General features: G+C 52.2%; 1 protein-coding gene across 2 annotated transcripts; it reads left to right on the top strand.

The window, feature by feature from the left end:
- The first annotated feature begins 3,819 nt into the window (after window positions 1-3,819).
- On the top strand, window positions 3,820-18,436 carry IGFBP4 (insulin like growth factor binding protein 4). 2 transcript variants are annotated; one of them, XM_002748562.6, is made up of 4 exons: window positions 3,820-4,352; window positions 13,347-13,504; window positions 14,339-14,473; window positions 17,165-18,436. In XM_002748562.6, the coding sequence occupies exons 1-4, from the start codon at window positions 4,004-4,006 to the stop codon at window positions 17,297-17,299; spliced, it is 777 nt and encodes a 258-aa protein (XP_002748608.1). In that variant the 5' UTR covers window positions 3,820-4,003; the 3' UTR covers window positions 17,300-18,436. The 2 variants fall into 2 exon arrangements, with proteins under 2 accessions (XP_002748608.1, XP_035156480.1); XM_035300589.3 differs by lacking the exon at window positions 14,339-14,473.
- The last annotated feature ends 1,037 nt before the right edge of the window (window positions 18,437-19,473 follow it).

Below are 19,473 nucleotides of genomic sequence, written 5' to 3'. Positions count from 1 at the left end.
AAGTGCTTGGGACTACAGGCTTGAGCCACTGCATCCGGCCCCATGCTCTTTTTTAGAAACAATTCTATTTAAAAAAATTTTTTTTGGAAATGAAAGGTCTCACATATTTATTACTGGACTCAGCCAACCAACACCTTCATAACAGATCCAGAGAGGAAACTTTGTGCAAAATTCTCCAGAGAGTGGTGACATTTTCAGCTTGATTTGGTAACATGATTGTGACCTTCAGACAGCATAAATATGTGTGCCATCTCATGTGTGATTTCTTATATACCCAGCTTGGTTCTTCTCCAATGTCTCCTTTTGGAGTTATACCTGATTTTATTACCAGTTTTCATCTGAATCCACTGGGAAATGGACGATTTTGCTTTTGTTTCTTGGCCAGGAATCACTTAATCCTGAAAGCCCTATGAGAAGACATGGCGAGATATGGAGTCAAGCACACATCATGATGGTGGAGAAAGGAAGAGAGCTATTTTTTATTTTTAAGAGACCAGGTCTCTCTCTGTTACCCAGGCTGGAGTGTGGTGGCACTTACAGCTTGCTGCAGTCTTGAACTCTTGGGCTCAAGGGACCCTCCTGCTTCAGCCTCCTGAATAGCTAGGTCTCTCTCTCGTTCTTGCTGCAAAGTCTCATTTTCCAGATAGGGCCTGAAGCTCAGAGAGCTCAAGTAATTTGTTTTAGGTTTCCTAGTGAGCCCAGTGACAGGGCTGGGGTCAGAATCCAGGTCATCCGGAGCTAAGACTTTGCTGATTCCTGTAGCGTGGAAGGTCATTGGCCCCAGGATCATCTCTTTAAGGAAGGCTTTTAGCCTGTAGAACCAAGCACTTGTGGCTCTGGATCTCCACTGCGCCCCATGTGAGCACCTCCCAGGGCCCCTGCACACTTCTCAGATGTGTTTTATTTACATACTATCTTCTCTCATTAAGCAGTGAGCTCCTTGAGGGCAGGGCATGATCTTGGTCATCTCTGCATCTCTAGTACGTAGCATAAAGCCTGAGCGTATTAGGTGTTCAATAAATGTGTGTTGCATGAATGGTGGGAGGTGCTTGGAAGGTCTCTTCCCGCGCATCTTCCTGCCTTCTTGGAATTAACCCAATGATGAGGGGTGGAAGGACACCAGAGGATGGATTGAGGGGCTGAGGTTGAGGTGTGGGAATCTGTCTCGTCTGGCAACCTTTCAGATTTCCCACACTTACCTGCACTCATGCTTCATCCCAGGGACGTTGTGTGGCGTTGTCCGGCCTCTCCTGCACTCCTGCCTCTGTGTTCCGGCACCTTTACTCCTCTTGGGTTTGCTGACCAGGGTACATGTCTGGCATTGGGAGCAGAACTATTCTTCTCCATTCCATTTTATTCTCACAAGAGCTTCAAGAGGCAGGAGGGGTAGAGTTGATCTACCTCCATGTTACAGCAGAGGTCAGTCAAACTCCAAGTTCACACAAGTTGGTGGCAGAATGGGGTCTAGTGATGATGAAGGAGGGAGATGGCGTGGGGGCAGTTTTCTGAATCAGGCACAGGCTGGGCTTCCCCAGGGACTTGAGGAAGCTGGTTCTGTTTGCCCTTCTCCAGGGCATGTGGGACAGAAGTGTCCCCACTTCATCTGTGAGATGGAATGGAGAGAATCCCAGAATCTGGGCCCCGGGTGTCACTTTCCAGCCCTTTTGCAGTCTTGATGGTTGCCAGTAGGTGCCGTTAGTTTGCAACTTTTTGGTCTGTCCTGCAGGTCCGGCTGCAATCTCCCTGCAATCATCCTTGAAGTCTGCATTTGGAGAAAGTAGGAGGTAGCCCAACCCCTGTGAGGCTGAAAGACCCCTGTCCTGGAGGAAGAAGCAGGAAGAGGGTCCCTGAACTGCATTTCAGCTTGGCTGACCTGCAGCTTTCTAGGCCAAGCCAAAAAAAAAAAAAAAAAAAAAAAAAAAATCCACGGTGGGTTACTGATTATTCCTGGACAGTCACCCTTATCCTGAAACCAGCTCTAGCACAGCAGAAGCCTTTGTAGGGGAGGATGATATGAATTAGGGGGGCCCGAGAGAGAACCTAGGAGATGGAACTTTGCTCCGAATGCTACTCCAGGGCTCTTCTCAATTTGGGCAGGATTGGGCAAGGCTGGGGTAATAGGGGCATCAGTAGAATTTCACAGAGGGTCAAACCAGGCCCATTACTAGCCCAAGTAGCAACACTGGGTGAATTAAAAAAGCATACCTTCCTCAACATTTTTTTTGTCTTTTTTTTTTAGACAAAGTCTTGTTCTTTCACCCAGGCTGAGGTACAGTGGTGCGATCTCGGCTCACTGTAACCTCTGCCTCCCAGGGTTCAAGTGATTTTCCTGCCTCAGCCTCCCAAGTAGCTGGGATTACAGGCACGCGCCACCATGCCTGGCTAATGTTTGTATTTTTAGTAGAGACAGGATTTCACCATGTTGGCCAGGCTGGTCTCCTGATCCCAGGTGATCTGCCTACCTGTGTCCCAAAGTGCTGGAATTACAGGTCTGAGCCACCATGCTGGCCTTCTTTTTCTTTTCTTTTTATTTTTCATATGGAGTCTTACTCTGTTTCCCAGGCTGGAGTGCTCACTATAACAACCCCTGTCCCCGGGGTTCAAGCGATTCTCCTGCCTTAGCCTCCCAAGTAGCTGGGATAAACAGGTGCCTGCCACCGCACCAGGCTAATTTTTGTGTAAATTTGGTAGAGAGGAGGTTTCACCATCTTGGCCAGGCTGGTCTTGAATTCCTAACCATGTGACCTGCCCACCTTGGCCTCCCAAAGTGCTGGGATTACAGGCGCGAGCCACTGCTCCTGGTCTTCCTTTTTTTTTAAGAGACAGTTTTCTTCTTTCACCCAGGCTGGAGTGCAGTTGCACAATCCTTGCTCACTGCAGCCTCCAACTCCTGGGCTCAAGTGATTCTCCTGCCTCAGCCTCCAAAGTGCTGGGATCACAGGTGTGAGCCACTGCTCCAGGCCCTTCAAAATCCTTCACTGCCACTGGGAAATGATCACAACAGCTCAACAAACATATAATGACCACACGAATGGTGCCCCACTGGAGTTGTTCAATGAAAAACGTGCACATTGCAAGTGGCAGTCTCCCAGGCCTGCCTCCCTGCAGGAGGGGGTCTGAGTGGACCTGAGAAGCAAACGTCCAGTAAGGAGGAAGAGGCAAGGCAGCCCCTCCCTCCCTGGGAAGGCAGGGTGGACCAGGGCTCAAATGAACCCTGGGGAGATTGCGGGGGGGGGGGGGCCGGGGGGGGGGAGAGGTTGCAAAGGGCAAGGGGAAAGAGCCTGTTACGTCTTAGGGCCACTAGGCCCCTCCGTGCCCCTAGCTGAGTGCCTGTACGCTTTACCCCACCTCACGAGGCTTGGTCTGCAGCGGTTGAGACTGGAAGCACTGGGGTGGGGTGGAAAGGCTTCTGCCCAGGGAGACCGAATCCAAGGGGCTGGGAGTCCGGGCTAGGAGGTCCCTTTCTCGGTGGGAGACTGAGGCCGCGTTGGCGGGGCGGGGCGAGACTCCTCCGAGGTCGGGAGAGGGGGCCACGCAGCAGCCCCTTGGCTTCCCTTCTCCCTCGCCTCCCCTCCCGGGCTCCGGTTCAGAGGCGCTCTGGGTGCCTGCCAAGGCTTCCAAACTGCGCCGCTTCCTTCTTCGGCAGAATAGGGCTTTCAGATGCAGCGGCGGCGGCGGCGACTCGGGAGAGCGCCCCCTCCCCCTAACGGCCGCCTCTCCCTCTCCCCGTCGCCGGCCCCGGCTCCCCCACCTCTGGGAAGGCGCTGGGGGTGTGGCCAGGGACCAGTATAAAGTCCGGGGGAGCCGACCCGGGCCTCCGCTCAGCCCCCGGCCCCGTCGCCTCGCCGCCCGCCTGCTGACTTCCCTGTTCCGACTGCGTCCGCCCGCCGGGCCGACCCATCTCCCCGAGCCCTCCGGGTCCGGTCCTCCAGGCGCTCCGGGCGCTGCAGCCGTGTGCCCTCCGCCGCCCGCTCGCGCGCCAGCGCCCAGTCTTCGCGTGATCATGCTGCCGCTCTGCCTCGTGGCCGTCCTGCTGCTGGCGGCCGGGCCCAGGCTGAGCCTGGGCGACGAAGCCATCCACTGCCCGACCTGCACCGAGGAGAAACTGGCGCGCTGCCGCCCCCCCGTGGGCTGCACTGAGCTGGTGCGGGAGCCCGGCTGCGGCTGTTGTGCTACTTGCGCCCTGGGCTTGGGGATGCCCTGCGGGGTGTACACCCCCCGCTGCGGCTCGGGCCTGCGCTGCTACCCGCCCCGGGGGGTGGAGAAGCCCCTGCACACGCTGATGCTCGGGCAAGGCGTGTGCATGGAGCTGGCTGAGGTCGAGGCCATCCGGCAAAGCCAGCAGCCCTCTGGTAAGGTACCCCTGGCCTCCCAATTCCCTCCTGAATGCGCTCCCTTCCCAGCGGCTTCTTTCCATTGCGGCCGCCCTGGAAGGCCCTTTAAAATCCCCTGTGAGTTGAAGAGAAGGCAGGTACGTGGCAGAGCCTAGCTGGCATGGGACAGGCTCACAAAGGAGACTGCTACCGAGTCCCTAGCAGCCTGTTGCCAACACCAAGGGAGACTGTCCCATCGCTCCATCTCAAACCTCCAAGGGTTGTCTATTTGATAAGGGTGTCCCAGTGGGAGACCTGGCTGCTGGAGCAAGAGTGGCAGATTAAGGTCCAGTTAAGTCAGCTGTCTAGGGCCAGAGGACAGGAGGATGGTGGTGGGGTGTGTGTTGGGGAGGATGGGGGAGGGGGAAAAGCTTTCCGTTCTTGATCCAGGCCGAGGGTGAAACCCCAGGGGTCTGGGGAGCCAGGGCCTGAACTTTTTACATGGTCCTTTGGTGGTGTGGGACATACAAATTTGAGGGACTTTGGCAGTGAGGGGCATTAGACTTGCCCTTCCCTAAAGCCCAGAGCCATGTCACCTTGCTGTTTGAGAAGTAATGGGAAGACAGAAGTCCCTCTGCCAGGCCTGGGCATCTCTGCCTGCTTTGTTATACAGGCCTCCTGTTCTTTTCTCTAGGCAGGTGTGATTTGACGCATCAGAAAATCTTGGCTCCCGGCCTAGAGCTGCAGAAGCCTCATGTGTGTGGGGTGGGGAATAGAGAAAGGGATGAGGGGCCAGGGCAGAGAAACAGAAAGAGAGAGACTCTGAGAAGGCCCTTGCCCTACCCTCATTCTTAACACTTTCTTTGTGTCTCAATGAACCTTTCTCAGTTTCTTCTTAGACTCTCAGTCTCTTTCCTTTGTTCTCTTGCTCTTTTTTTCTTCCTGATTCGTCTCTCAACCTCTGGTTTCACTAGTAATGCGTTCTCTATTCCTCAATGTCTTCTGCCCATCACGCCTTTCTTTCTCTACCTTATTCTGTGTTTCTGTTTCAGTTGCTCTGCTTCTCTCCCTCTTTTTCTGTTGCTCTTTCTCTGTGTCTCTGTTCCTGTTTTTGTCTTTCTCTGTTTCTTTGGGAATCTGTTTGTCTGCCTTTCTGTATCTATGCCTCTGTTTCTCATTCCCTCTCTAACTCTGTTTTGCTCTTCTGTGCCTCTGTCTGTTTCTGTCTCTTTCCTGGTTCTTGAAGCTTCCATTGTTGCAGTCCGGATGCTGGGACTCCAGCCCCAAGCTTCCTGTCCTGGGTCCCAAACCCTCCACTTCCTCAATCCTCTGCAGCTTGTTAGCGGAGGCAAGCAGGATATAAGGAAAACAGGAAGGAGGTGGACCCCAGGGGTCTGGGCCTTGGGCCTCTCTGCCCCTCCTGCCCCTGGGTAGGGAGAGATGGGTCAGCAGAAAAAATTCTAGGAGAAATGCCAGCCTGGCACCCAACACATCTGGGAAGTGGGGTCCTGGTGGAGAAAGTCGCTAATGTTGGAGCAGAGATGCCAGTGGTAATGGTAGAGGAGGGATACTGAGACTGGGACCCAGGGCCGAGTCCTTGGGTTCTTGGGGTACAACAGGGTCACGTACCATTTGACTCTCCATCATCCATCAGCCAGAGGGTATCTGGCACCAGATAAGGATGGTCGGTAGCCTCCTCCTCTTTCATCACTTTGAACGCAAGACAGAAGAGCCCACAAAGGGCTGTGTAGGAATACCTCATCTTCTGGTTGGGTAGGAATACTCCATCCTATAGTGGAGGAAAATAAGACCCCCTAGGGGTTTGGGGAGGGCATGGCATGAAAAATTTGTGATTGTTCCCTGGCTTTGAGGCGAACTGGTCTCCAGGAGTGTCTAGGGGCTGGTTGTGGAGGTTCATGCTTATAATCCGAGTACTTTGGGAGGATTGCTTAAGGCCAGGAGTTTGAGACCATCCTGAGCAATACAGCCAGACCCCTGTCTCTACAAAAAAAAAAAAAAAAAAAATTAGCCAATCACAGTGGTTCATGCCTATAGTCCCAGCTACTTGGGAGGCTGAGATGGGAGGATCACTTGAGCCCATCCTGGACGACTATATCTCTTAAAAAAAATGGGGGTGGGGTGGGGGCCGGTGGTTCAGGCCTGTAATCCCAGGACTTTGGGAGCCGAGGCAGGTGGATCACAAGGTTCAGGAGTTTGAGACCAGTCTGGCCAAGATGGTAAAACTCTATCTCTACTAAAAATACAAAAATTAGCTGGGTGCAGTGGTGGGTGCCTGTAATCCCAGCTACTAGGGAGGCTGAGGCAGGAGAACTGCCTGAACCTGGGAGGCTGAGGCAGGAGAACTGCCTGAACCTGGGAGGTGGAGGTTGCAGTGAGCAGAGACCTCGCCATTGCACTCCAGCCTGGGTGACAAAACAAGACTCCATCTCAAAAAAAAAAAGGTGTCTAGGCTTTAGGTCCCCTTTGGATGACACAGCTGAGGTCTGTAGTGCCCCTCCCTCCTTCTTCCTTGCCTTGTCCTCCAGCCATGCAATGGATGCAGGTACCTAGAGAGAGACGGGGAAGGCTGGAGGTACCTGTGGAGCAAGCTATGCCTGTGCCCTCCCACACCTCCCAGTCATCATAGAATCATAGAAGTAATCCCTTTCTGTGACCCGGGCCACATGGCACCATGTGAAAGGCACCCCCTAGAGTTCTGCCGCAGCCCTGCAGGGTCTGTGGATGAGATAAGACTACCAAGCCCCTACCCACTCATCCTTTTTAGCCTACACAGTCAGTAGGCCACTGTCCCCTCTAGGTCCCAAGCCTTGGGCCCACTGGCCTGTGAATAGCTTGGTTGAGGGGACCCATCTATTCTTTCTGCCTATTCCTCTTGGGGCTGAGTGTGAGCAGGTGGTGGGGGTGGGGACCACTTGGCATGCCCCTCCTTTGACTGCTGTGGTCCAGCTGTCTCCTATTTGCCCAGGGGGCAGCTCCCCTTTCCGTCTCCAGCCACCCTTGCCCTCCTGTCTCAGCTTTCCATGAACTGGCCAGGTTGTGGCCTAACACCACTGAGGCCACCAGAGATGAGGCGTCAAAAGTCCACAGCTCTGCATCCTGGTACTGGTCCTCGACTCACAGAATCTGGGGGAGTGGACAATGGAAAGATCAGTGTTTGGATGGGGAGTTCGTAAGCTGGGCTCTCAGTCCCTTTGGGACAGGGAACAGGCAGGCTGGATTAAATTTTAGCCAAGGCAGCAAATATTTCCCCCCTACTTCAGTACTGGGAGTCCAGTTATGTCATGGGAACAAGGGCATTCCCAGAAATTCTGTGCTGTGGGGGGAGGGGAAGGGAGGAGCATGGCTGCCTCCCATTTTTTCTTTAGTACGGGCAAAGCCAGCAAGATTGGTGCCTCGGGTGTCAGGAGTCTTTCCACTTAAAGACAGAGTGCTGCAGAGCTAAGTCTCTCCTCCCCGCCTTCCACCCAGTCTATATCAGTTTCCTCATTTGTAAAGTGGGTAGGGCAACAGGACCTGCCTCACAGGGTTGGGGTGTCTGGCATGGGGTCAGACCTTAAAAAACTGGAGTGATGATGAGGATGGTGATGAAGAAGAAGCTGATGCTAGGACTTAGGGAAACAGTAGGACAAGGAAGCAAATTTGGGGCAACATTCAGAGGAGTTGAGGGGGTAGGGCAGCCTTTGGTGCATTTTGCTGTCGTCAACGTGGGAAGAACAGGCCAAGTTGCCTTATGTGACTTTTTATGCTGAGGCTGGCAGCGTGACACAATGGTGGGGGGGATACCCCTTGAGCCAGACCTCAGAGAAAGGGCCTGGTACCCAGCACTGGTGGTCTTGGCTTCTCCAGCCAGAGTCTAGGGGAAAGGGAAAAAGACATTTCTTGCAGGACAGGTGAGTGACGGTCTGCATCACAGCTGAAACTTCTGGTCAGGATGGCTGGGCCAGCTCAGCTCATAGCTAGTGTCTCTTGGGGGCCAGAGACTGGTGCTGGGGAGAAATCGTGAGAGTGAAATCAGGCAACAGGAAAGAGGAAATCCTTTGGCTTTGCCACGAATTTTGCAGCCAGTGGTGCCAAAGCTGTGTGGCCTCTTCTCTCTCTGGCTCCTTCCCTTCCTCTGCTGCTGGAGCAAAGACTGAGGTTTTCTCTGTAGCCAGATGTCAGCTGGCTTAACTCCAAGCTGGGGGCTGTAGGAGGACCAAGCCTACTTGGAAGTCGCATCTCCCAAACAAGCTTTTTGGAGGTCAGACTTTTCAGAGAAATAGGTTTGACTCCACTCCTGCTCAGAGGGGAACCCACAGGCATTGGAATTTCTCCAGAGGGCACTACCAGGATGAGTAACACCAGGTGGCTAGAACTCTTGTGTGAGCAGGGAAATAGCAAGTATTTAGACAGTTTTGGAGATGAGAAGGTTGACGTTATCAACAGACCCAATGCTATAACCCTTACCCCCACAAAATCCTAGCACCCAGGGGTAGATCCTGGGATAGCTCCTCAGTCTGCCAGTGAAACAGGGTTGGGCAAGGAAAAGTTACAGATTACATGGAAAGTCAACAAACCACGGTGCAGAGAAGCTGTTGGAGTCAGCGTGCCCTGCCCTGGCTCTGTATCTCTGACCAGGGCAGGGTCAGAGTGCCCAAGTGCACATGGGTAAGGCACATGCAGATAAGTGTGTGTCTGGACACATGATTGCTTGTATACATTTCTTATTCTTTTTTTTTTTTTTTTTTGAGATGGAATTTCGCTCTTGTTACCCAGGCTGGAGTACAATGGTGCGATCTCGGCTCACTGCAACCTCTGCCTCCTGGGTTCAGGCAATTCTCCTGCCTCAGCCTCCCGAGTAGCTGGGATTACAGGCATGCACCACCATGCCAAGCTAATTTTTTGTATTTTTAGTAGAGATGGGGTTTCACCATGTTGACCAGGATGGTCTCGATCTCTTGATCTCGTGATCCACCCGCCTCAGCCTCCCAAAGTGCTGGGATTACAGGCTTGAGCCACCGCGCCTGGCCACATTTCTTTTTTTTTTTTGAGACAGAGTTTCGCTCTTGTTACCCAGGCTGGAGTGCAATGGCTCGATCTCGGCTCCCCGCTCCCTCCTCCTTCTGGGTTCAGGCAATTCTCCTGCCTCAGCCTCCCAAGTAGCTGGGACCACAGGCACGCGCCACCATGCCCAGCTAATTTTTTGTATTTTTAGTAGAGACGGGGTTTCACCATGTTGACCAGGATGGTCTCGATCTCTTGACCTCGTTATCCACCCGTCTCGGCCTCCCAAAGTGCTGGGATTACAGGCTTGAGCCACCGCGCCCGGCCGGCCACATTTCTTATTCTTGAGCCCCAGCCTGTCTGTGTGTGAGTAGGCAAATAGGAATTTACCCTGTGTCCCCATGAGAGTAAGGAAGGAGCTACTATCCCTATCTGGTGGGTTCTACTCCGTGTAGACATGAACTGGGAATAAGCAGGATAGCTAGTGGGGAAATTAACAATGGAGAAGCCAGGCAGGCTGCTGGCTCAGCTTTTCCCAGGTAAACCCTGATGTGACATGGGGCCATACCAACCCAAGAGCATGAGCTGTACCTCCAGGCTCACCCTGTGCTCCATGTGGCCCTAGGTTTCAGTGAGCGTACCCAATCCTCCTTGATGGTAAATATCCCAAATATCCATTAATAATCTTCTGAGAGTTAGTTGTTTGTGAACTTTGACTCATAAAAACTCAGCACTGTGGCTCATGCCTGTAATCCTAGCACTTTGGAAGGCCTAGGCAGGAGGATTACTTGAGGCCAGGAATTTGAGACCAGCCTGGGCAACATAGTGAGACCCTGTCTCTTAAAACAAAGAAAGAGAAGAAAAGAAACTCAACATGGAAAGCATGGTCGTGCTCCTACTCCATATCTCTTGAGATTTTTGAGGCTGCTACCACTCTAATGCTGCACTCCTCCAGGGTGAGAGCTCACTACCTCCTAAAAACGCTTCTCCACTCCTTGAACCAAAGAACATTCTGCCCATTTATTGAGAGGAATGAATCACTGTACAAAATAGCGCTTGCTTTTTATTTTGAGACAGGGTCTCACTTGTCACTCAGGCTGGAGTGCAATGGCGCGATCATGGCTTGCTGCAGCCTCGACCTACTGAGCTGAGGTGATTCTCCCACCTCAGCCTTCCAAGTAACTGGAACTACAGGTGTGTGTCACCACACCAAGCTAATTTTTTTTTGTAGAGATGGGGTTTTACTATGTTTCCTAGGCTGGTCTTGAACTCCTGGGCTCAAGCGTTCCACTTACCTCGGCCTTCCAAAGTGTTCAGATTAGAGGCATGAGCCACCGCGCCTGGCCCCTAGTACTTTCTTTTGTGGTCGTTAAAAAAAGCATGTTCAGGAAAAACAAAGGCTTTCCAGGTTGGAAGGGTGTCCCCTGGTGTTAGTGTCCTGGCCTGAGGCAAACAAGTCCAAGTGATCTCCTCCAGCCTTACCTAGGTAACATGGTGGGGCCTTTGTTCACATATCAGCTCAGCTTCTGTCCTTCTGACATTTGGTTCTAATTATTTAATTCTTAAATTGTTTTTTTAAGAGACAGGGTCTTGCTCTGCCACCCAGGCTGGAGTGCAGTGGGGCAATCATAGCTCACTGTAGCCTGGATGTACTGGGGTTAAGCGATCCTCCCACCTCAGTCTTCCAAGTAGCTAGGACCACAGACGTGTGCCACTACGTCTGGCTAACTTTTATTTTTTATTTTTTTGTTAGAGACAGGGTCTTGCTGTATTGCCCAGGCTGGTCTTGAACTCCTGGTCTCAAGTGATCCTCCTGTCTCGGCCTCCCAAATAGGATTACAGGCGTGAGCACCCAGCCTGGTTCTAATTCTTTCAGGTCTTCCATTTCCTCTTGCACCCCTGAAACACGGTGACTCCATCTTCAAACTTTCTGGCTTTGTGCAAGGTGGGGGCATGGTGGGAGGTGATCACTGGGCTAGCCTAGGTTTCTTTGGCTAGAGACATTCCCTTGGAGGGTCTCCAAGGAAGGGCCTGGATCCCAGATCTTTCTCTGGTTCCTAACTAAGGGCTCAGGGTCCATCTTCTTATGGTCCCCTTGGTACAATCCTCATCTCCTAAAGTTTATCTGTTTCTTCTTTTGCTGCCTACCGTGGCTGAGGGTGGGGGGTGGTGTTCTTGCTATAATGTCTTCTCTTTGGTTGACTCTCAGGAACTTGATGTAGTACTGGAGTTCCCTCTGGACTGTCCTTCTTGGGATTTTAAATGTGCAGAAGGATGGATTATATCTATCTCCTCTATTTATTTGTTCCCTTTTCTTCCTCTTTTTAAGCCAGCCTTCCACTGTGACAAAATCTTCTTCCCTCCTTGGTGAATTTTATCAGTAACTTTTGGTGTGGAAGCTTATTGACAAAGACTTTCTGGTTAGATTCCTCCTGGTCTGGTTTGTCTTTATCCACATATTTCTCCCCACACCCCCCAAACTAGAAGAATGAAAAGAGAACCAACCCCCAGCTTTAGCTAAGCAAAAAAATACCATTTGACCCAGAGGCAGCTCTGGGACCGCTGTCGCGCATGGAGGAACCCGCTAACTCCTCAGGAAAAAAAACCCTGATGCAAACCAGATGTAACCTCTGTCTGGCTGCCAACATCTGGAATGCTGGCAGGGGCTTTGCGCTTAGAGCTGCCAAGCCTGAGCATGTCAGAGGTGGCTCTGATCTGCAGAGAGGTCCTCCCACCTCTTTCTCCAGCTCAGCCCTGCATTCCAGTTTTGACTGTGTGGAGGGAGGAGCTGTGGCTACAGTTCTGGGTCTTGTGCATGGGGTTTTTCTTTTTATAAAAAATGTATTTTATTTATTTTATTTTTTTTAGAGACAGGGTCTTGCTCTGTCACCCAGGCTGGAATACAGTGGTGTGATTATAGCTCACTATAAACCTCGAATTCCTGGGTTCAAGTGATCCTCCTGCCTCAGCCTCCTGAGCAGCTAGAACTACAGACACATGCCACCATGCCTGGGTTAATTTTTAAATATTTTGTAAAGATGGGGGTCTTGCTATGTTGCCTAGGCTGGTCTCGAACTCCTGGCCTTAAGTGATCTTCCCTCCTTGGCCTCCCAAAGTGTTGGGATTACAAGCGTGAGCCACCATGCCCTATTTGGATGGAGTTTTTCTTGAGCTCAGATAGAACTTTCAGGAGATCTCACAGAGGGTTTGAAGGTCCAGCCTCATCACTCTCGTCTCCAGATCCCCAGTGTTCTGGTTTTGAGCAACCCCTATGGACTTTGGATGGAGTCTGAAGTCTAAGAATGGGAGACTTCAAGGTGGGGGACTGAAGGAACGCGTGAGGCTGTTCTTCTGGTCCTGGGGCCACACAGGTTGTATTTTACACACACACACACACACACACACTCTCTCTCTCTCTCTCTCACACTCACACACACTCACTCTTCCTCATGCAGGCGGATATACTAAATCCTCTCCCACCCAGCCAGTAGGGAGAACCTTTTGGGCTAGAGTTCTCATTGCTCATGGAAACTCTGATTCTGGCCATTTGGAAGAGAGTCAGCAGAGTCCACAGCCCTGGGGATCCCCTGCCTGGCTTAGCCAGACATAGAAAAAAAATCAGGAAAGGTGACCGGGAAAACATCAGATGGAGAGGGGGATGGTGGGAGGAGTTGAATGGAAAGGGGACAGGATCTAGGAGGGGTCCCCCTGCCTGCCTCAGACCTCCCTGCAGGGCCCAGGGGACCCTGCTGCCATCTGGGCAGCTGTAGCTGGTGACTCATCTGAGCACTGGCCTGGGTGGGGTGAGGGACAAGTCAAGGACTTCAAGAGGAATGTTCTCCTGAGAGATACAGGGGACGGGGAGGAGATTGGGGGGGCTGCTCTTGTTCTTCCCTCTTTCCAGCCCCTCTGCTCTTCTCCAGCACCGAGCCGGAGAATCCCCAGGGAGGAGGACACAGGTGGGAGGCTGGGTTGGTGTGATGCTCTGACTTCTTCCAGTGCTGACTTCTTATCTCGGCCTGACTGCAGACAAGGATGAAGGTGACCACCCCAACAGCAGCTTCAACCCCTGCAGTGCCCATGACAGAAGGTGCCTGCAGAAGCACATGGCCAAAATTCGAGACCGGAGCACCAATGGGGGCAAGATGAAGGTCAATGGGGCACCCCGGGAGGAGCCCCGGCCTCTGGTAAGGACCTCCAACACAAATGTGCATGTGCATAGACATCCACACGCCCATACACATGCTCTCACACACATAGGCACACACACAGACGCTCACACACATACACCCATACACACACACACACACACACACACACACACCCACACCATCACCACCAGATGTGGAGTGTGTTCATTCAACACACATTCTAGGATGCCTACTGTGTGCAAGATGCAACTACTATGAGTCATCCGGACCCAGAGAGAGCCCTCATTCCCTTCCTTGGGATTCCTTTCCTGCTCATCAGTTATATACATGGGGATGGCTGATTGTTAAATACTGAAAAACTTCTACACTGACTGGTAAAAAGCAGTTGCCCCAAGCCCCCTGGGGTTTCTTGGCCTTTCTTAGATTCCCCACCCTGGACCTTCTCAGTAACTAAAGGGTGAATGCTGGCCGTAGCAGGGGGCCTGGGGACCTGGCTCCAGGGTCTGGCTAATGTCCCTTCTGAGGGTCTTACAGGTTACCAGTTGTAAGTTTTATCTGTTCCTTCTGCTTAGAAATCGCCCCTCCCTGGCTTACTGCATAGGTTCCCACAGCCCCATTCCCCACAATGTCCCCTCACTTCCGTCTCCTGCTTTGAAGAAGCTGTTGGCTCAAGACCCTCTCCTGCATGCCTCCCACTCTCCCTGCTGTGTCTTCTGGAGGCAGGCCCTCTCCTCACCTCACTGGGGCCTGCCCAGCCCCCAGGGCTCAAGGCTCCTTTCAGGGCCTTCAGTTCCCACTTAGCTCTGACCTCAGCCTGGGCCTCCTGCCTCTCTTCCTTCTGCTGAGTTATTTTGTCCTCCCCTCCTCCAGCCCCAGGGCGCCTGCCAGAGCGAGCTGCAACGGGCCCTGGAGCGGCTGGCCGCTTCCCCCAGCCGCACCCACGAGGATCTCTACATCATCCCCATCCCCAACTGCGACCGCAATGGCAACTTCCACCCCAAGCAGGTGCGTCTCTGTCTCCTGCTGCTTCAGCCCTGGCCTCAGCTCTGGGACATTCTTGGCCTCTCTGCAGGATGGTCCAGGATAGAGACCTCAGGAAGGGGACACTCAGGATGGTCCAGAGTCATAGAGCGAATTAATAGCAGATCCTACCTCCCCATCCAGGGCAGTTTCTCCCTCTACCCCTGGCTTTCACCATCTGCGGCACAGACCTAGCAACTCTGACAACCCCTGGCTCCCAACACTTTCTCGTTCACCCTACTCTACTCTTCCTGCCACTGGGTGTTTGAGGTTTCACCTGGGAATGGAGGGCCAAAGTCATGAGGAGTCCAGGAGGAAACTCAGGCTACCCATCCCTGAAGGCGAGCAACAAAACCACCTGGGTACAGCAAGGGTGGAGGTAAAGCCAAATTGGCTGATTGGAGCACTTTGCATAGAAGCAGAGGAAGGAGGGGGACAGAAGAGAAGACACAAAGGCAGCAACTTCCCTATTCCTTCCTGCCCTTGGAAGTTGGGGTCCTCTGACAAGCCTCCAGGAGGCTGGGATGGTCAGCAGGCTTGGCCTCTTCCAGCCCATCTCTGGCCCAACAGAATGGGCAGCCTGTCTGGGCAGGACTCTGGGGTGCCTGCTGCTGGGTGTGGCCTGGGGAACTCTGTCCTGGAGCTCTTTGTGGGTGTAGATAGACCCATTCCCCTGCTCCGTGAGCCATAGAGAAATCCACAGTTTGAGCAGCCGCTCGGCCAGCGGAGGCCTAGAGGGAAGGACAAAGGCTGCCCTGGGTCTGTACATCCAGGATGGCATGGAAAGGGTGTGAGTGAAGGGCCAGAGAGGGCTCCCAAACCAGTGTTCAGCCTATTTCTAACCTTTGTCCTATCACTAATTTTATCCTTGTCCCGATTTTAAAAACCTTTTATCTTAATTAAAAAAAAAAATTACTAGCTTTATTTTTTAGAGCAGTTTTAGGTTTAAAGAAAACTCGAGCAGGAGTACAGAGTTTCCATGTACTGTCCCCTACCCCCAGTTTCCTCATTATTATTAACATCTTACATTATATTTGTTGCAACTGATGAACCAATGTTGGTATATTATTGTTAATTAGAGTCCAGTGGCTTACATTAGGGTTCACTTTTTGTTTTGTACAATTCTATGCATTTTCTTCTCCTGATTTTTCTTTTTTTGTTTTTAAGACAGGGTCTCAGTCTCCCAGGCTGGAGTGCAGTGGTGTGATCACAGCTCACTGCAACTTCCACATCCTGGGCTCTTGTGATCCTCCTACCTCAGCTTCCTGAGTAGCTGGGACCACAGGCACACAACCATGCCAGGCCAATTTTTTTTTTTTGAGACAGAGTTTCCCTCTTGTTGCCGAGGCTGGAGTGCAATGGTGGGATCTCGGCTCACTGCAACCTATATCTCCTGGATTCAAGTGATTCTCCTGCCTTAGCCTCCCGAGTAGCTGGGATTACAGGGGTCTGCCACCACACCTGGCTAATTTTTTGTATTTTTAGGAGAGATGGGGTTTCACCATGTTGACCAGGCTCATCTTGAATTCCAGACCTCAGGTGATCTGCCCACCTCAGCCTTCCAAAGTGCTGAGATTATAGGCGTGAGCCACCATGCCTGCATGCCAGGCTAATATATTTTTTTTTTTTTTGAGATGGAGTCTTACTCTTTCACCAGGCTGGATTGCAGTGGCACGATCTTGGCTCACTACAACCATCATCTCCTGGATTCAAGCAAATCCCCTCAGCCTCAGCCTCCTGAGTAGCTGGGACTACAGGCGTGCGCCACCACGCCTGGCTAATTTTTTGTATTTTAGTCGAGACAGAGTTTCACCGTGGCCAGGATGGTCTCGATATCCTGATCCGCCTGCCTTGGCCTCCCAAAATGCTGGGATTATAGGTGTGAGCCACTGTGCCTCCCCACCAGGCTAATTTAAAAAAAATATTTTTGTAGAGATGGAGGGGTCTCTCTATGTTGCCCAGGCTGGTCTGGAACTCCTGAGTGATTCACCACCTCTGCCTCCCAAAGTGCTGGGATTACAGGCTTGAGCCACTAGGCCTGGCCTCTTCCCCTGATTTTTATCCCATCGAAAGTTCTGACACTTAAACTTTATCCCCAGACCAATTCTGATCCTTAAGCCATCCTTTACTCCAAGTTTAATTCTGACACTCAAATGTACATTTGCAGCCCCTCCAAACTTTAGGCTAACTTTAGTTATTCTGACCTTGACCTCTGTCTTTATCCCAATTGTTTCTGACCTGAGCTTTAACTCTCACCCAACTCAAGTTTTAGTCATAGTTACTAATTCAACTGCAGCTTTTATCTGATCATACCTTAATCCCAACTTGGATCCTGCTCATAACTATAATCCCATTCTTAAAGTCCCAACCCCATCAGAGTATGTACCCAAAACATCTCCAACCTGAACCCAGCCTTTCAAATCCAGCTGCACCTTTAAACCTGAGGGCCTTCTTAAGGTCCTGCCTTCCAAAACTCTCTGATCTTTCCTTCTTGATCAGGTTCCCCCTGCTCCAGTGAGCTCAGAGGACCCATGCTCAAAAAAGAGCCACCACCCTCAGAGGCCATCTTAAAGCAGCAAATGTCTGACTTTGGGGCTGGGCTGGGGGATTGGGGTGGGTCACCTGGGGTCTCTTTTCCTGCCTGGGAACTGACTCCTCATGCCCTTGTCTTGGCAGTGTTACCCATCTCTGGATGGGCAGCGTGGCAAGTGCTGGTGTGTGGACCGGAAGACGGGGGTGAAGCTTCCGGAGGGCCCGGAGCCAATGGGGGAGCTGGACTGCCAGCAGCTGGCTGACAGCTTTCAAGAGTGAGGCCCGCCAGCAGGCTGAGGGCTCAGCATCCCCTGCTACTCCCGTGCTCTGGAGGCTGCAGAGCTGACCTGGAGTGGAGTCTGAGTCTGAGTCCTGTCCCTGTCCAGAAGTTTCCCTTGAGTGCACATGTGCACGTGTGCGTGTGTGTGTGTGTGTGTGTGCTTATGAGCCCTTGGGGTAAGCCATAGCCTGGGGTGTTCTCTTTGGTCTTACACAGCCCAAGAGGACTGAAAGTGGCACTTAGCCCAAGAGATCTGAGCCCTGGTGTGTTTCCAGATCGATCCTGAATTCACTCATTCATTCACTCATTCTTTCATTCATCCATCCATCCAGCTACGTAAAAACATTTACTGACCACATACTATGCACCAGCTCTAGTTTTCAGCGTTGGGAGCTTTTATTCTGACTTTCTCTCATTTTGGCATGTAGAGATACTTCTATAAGGTGAGCTCGAGCCTGTGGGAGAAGAAAAACCTCATTCCCAGAATCAGAGGAGAAGAGACATGTACCCTGACCATCATCCCTCCTCTCAAGCTGGTCAGAGGGTGGGAGCCTGGGGAAGTGAGGGGTAGCAGATGGCTTAATGGTCACGAGACCCAGACCCATTCCCAAAACTCAGACTTGCCAGGCTCCCCTTCTCTTCTTCCCCAGGTCCTTCCTTTAGGTCTGCTTGTGGTGCCATCTGCTTGGTTGTCTGGCAGAGAGACCCTGCTGTGGGCGAGGGAAGGGGGTCAAAGGAAGTCTTGAAGGACAGAGGGCTAGGGGGATGGGGTGCATTTCTCTGAGCAGCCAGGGAGGGAAGAAAGAATGCAAGAGTGGATTGAACGTGCCTAATGGAGAAGACCATGTGCTAGATGAGGGGGCTTCCTGGGTCCTGTTCCCTACCCCATTGTGGTCACAGCCATGAAGTTACCTGGATGACAGTATCCTTCCAGTGGTTCACTGTGGCTCTGCCTCCCTCTCCATATCTCCTTCCCCTGCAGCTCCCTCCCCACACCTCCCTACTCCCCTGGGCATCTTCTGGCTTGACTGAACAGAAGGAGTCTTAGGAACCTACCAGTTGGCCATGATGTCTTTTCTTCATTTTCTTTCTTTTTTGTTTTTGTAACAAAACAGAATAAAACCAACAAATGTCCAGAGAATTGTGTTTGACTAATTTATTCACAGTTAGACACAGGGATGCACCAGGGATGGAGAAAGGGGGACAGATTTGGGGAGGTGAGCGTGGTTCCCAGACCCGCCTGTATGGTAAGGGACTGAGAAGGACAGTCAATCTACTTCCTCTTCCCTGCAGCCTCTTCCCAGGGAACTCCTTGGCTTCAAAGTCTGCACTGTCTTTCTTAGACTCCCGGTGGGCAAACAATGGCTCCTGAAAGTGGGGGGTGACCAAGGACAGAGCTGTGTCTGGGGTCAGCTGGCATGTGGAGCAGGGGCATTTCCTAGGGCATCAGACAGATGGGGCTCGCATCTGGATTTGATTTATTAATTTGTTGGCAAGGGGGAGGAACACTGCCTTGCATTTGGGGAAAGGGGGTAGATGCTTCAGCACATTCCACGGCTCTGACTGCCGAGATCTCTGACTCAGGCCCTGTGCTGAGATTGGGGGTTGGGAGAGGTTGACTTTGCTGAAGCCACATCTTCAGAGTTACCAGTACTCACTTGGTATGCCTGGATTCTTGGCCATCCTCCAAATGCCCCTCCTCTCCCACACCTCTGTGCCGTGTGTGTGTGTGTGTGTGTGTGTGTGTGTGTGTGTGTGTGTCAGTGGGTGGGGGCCCAGGAGCAGAAGCTGATCTCTCGGTGGGGGCCTTTTTCCAGGAGATTGCAGGCAGTCTGGAGACAGTGCACTGAGCCTGCTGCCTGCTGCGGATGCTCCCTCCTGTCTAGCTGTGTCCTGGATGCTCAGCCCACTCCCCAGTTCCAGAGACACTCCCAGGCTTCTGGTCTCAGGGATCTGACTTTGTTGGCACTTGTCCGGTCTATATCTTGAGGCTGGGTCTGCAGTTCCATCTCTCTAGCTCTGTCCCTGCAGTGACGTCTGCAGCCTTCTGGTCTCCCTGAGGCACCATGGCGGCTACCAGCATCAGGAGATAAAGAACAAAGCTGTGTTGAGGGTTGCTCCCTCAGCCCCAGCCCCTCTTCACAGAGCCCCCTCCTTCTGGAGCGTAGGGCAA

Source organism: Callithrix jacchus, chromosome 5, assembly GCF_049354715.1.
Source record: "Callithrix jacchus isolate 240 chromosome 5, calJac240_pri, whole genome shotgun sequence".
Lineage (NCBI taxonomy): Eukaryota > Metazoa > Chordata > Mammalia > Primates > Cebidae > Callithrix > Callithrix jacchus.
The sequence above is the reverse complement of the archived record's forward strand: the minus strand, read 5'-3'. Positions and strand labels throughout refer to the sequence as shown.

Excerpts from the sequence above, each read along its gene's own strand:
- IGFBP4 (XM_002748562.6), top strand. The coding sequence starts at position 4,004 with ATGCTGCCGCTCTGCCTCGTGGCCGTCCTGCTGCTGGCGGCCGGGCCC. Across the intron at positions 13,505-14,338 it reads GGGAGGAGCCCCGGCCTCTG|CCCCAGGGCGCCTGCCAGAG; the intron begins GTAAGGACCTCC and ends CCCCTCCTCCAG. Across the intron at positions 14,474-17,164 it reads GCAACTTCCACCCCAAGCAG|TGTTACCCATCTCTGGATGG; the intron begins GTGCGTCTCTGT and ends TTGTCTTGGCAG.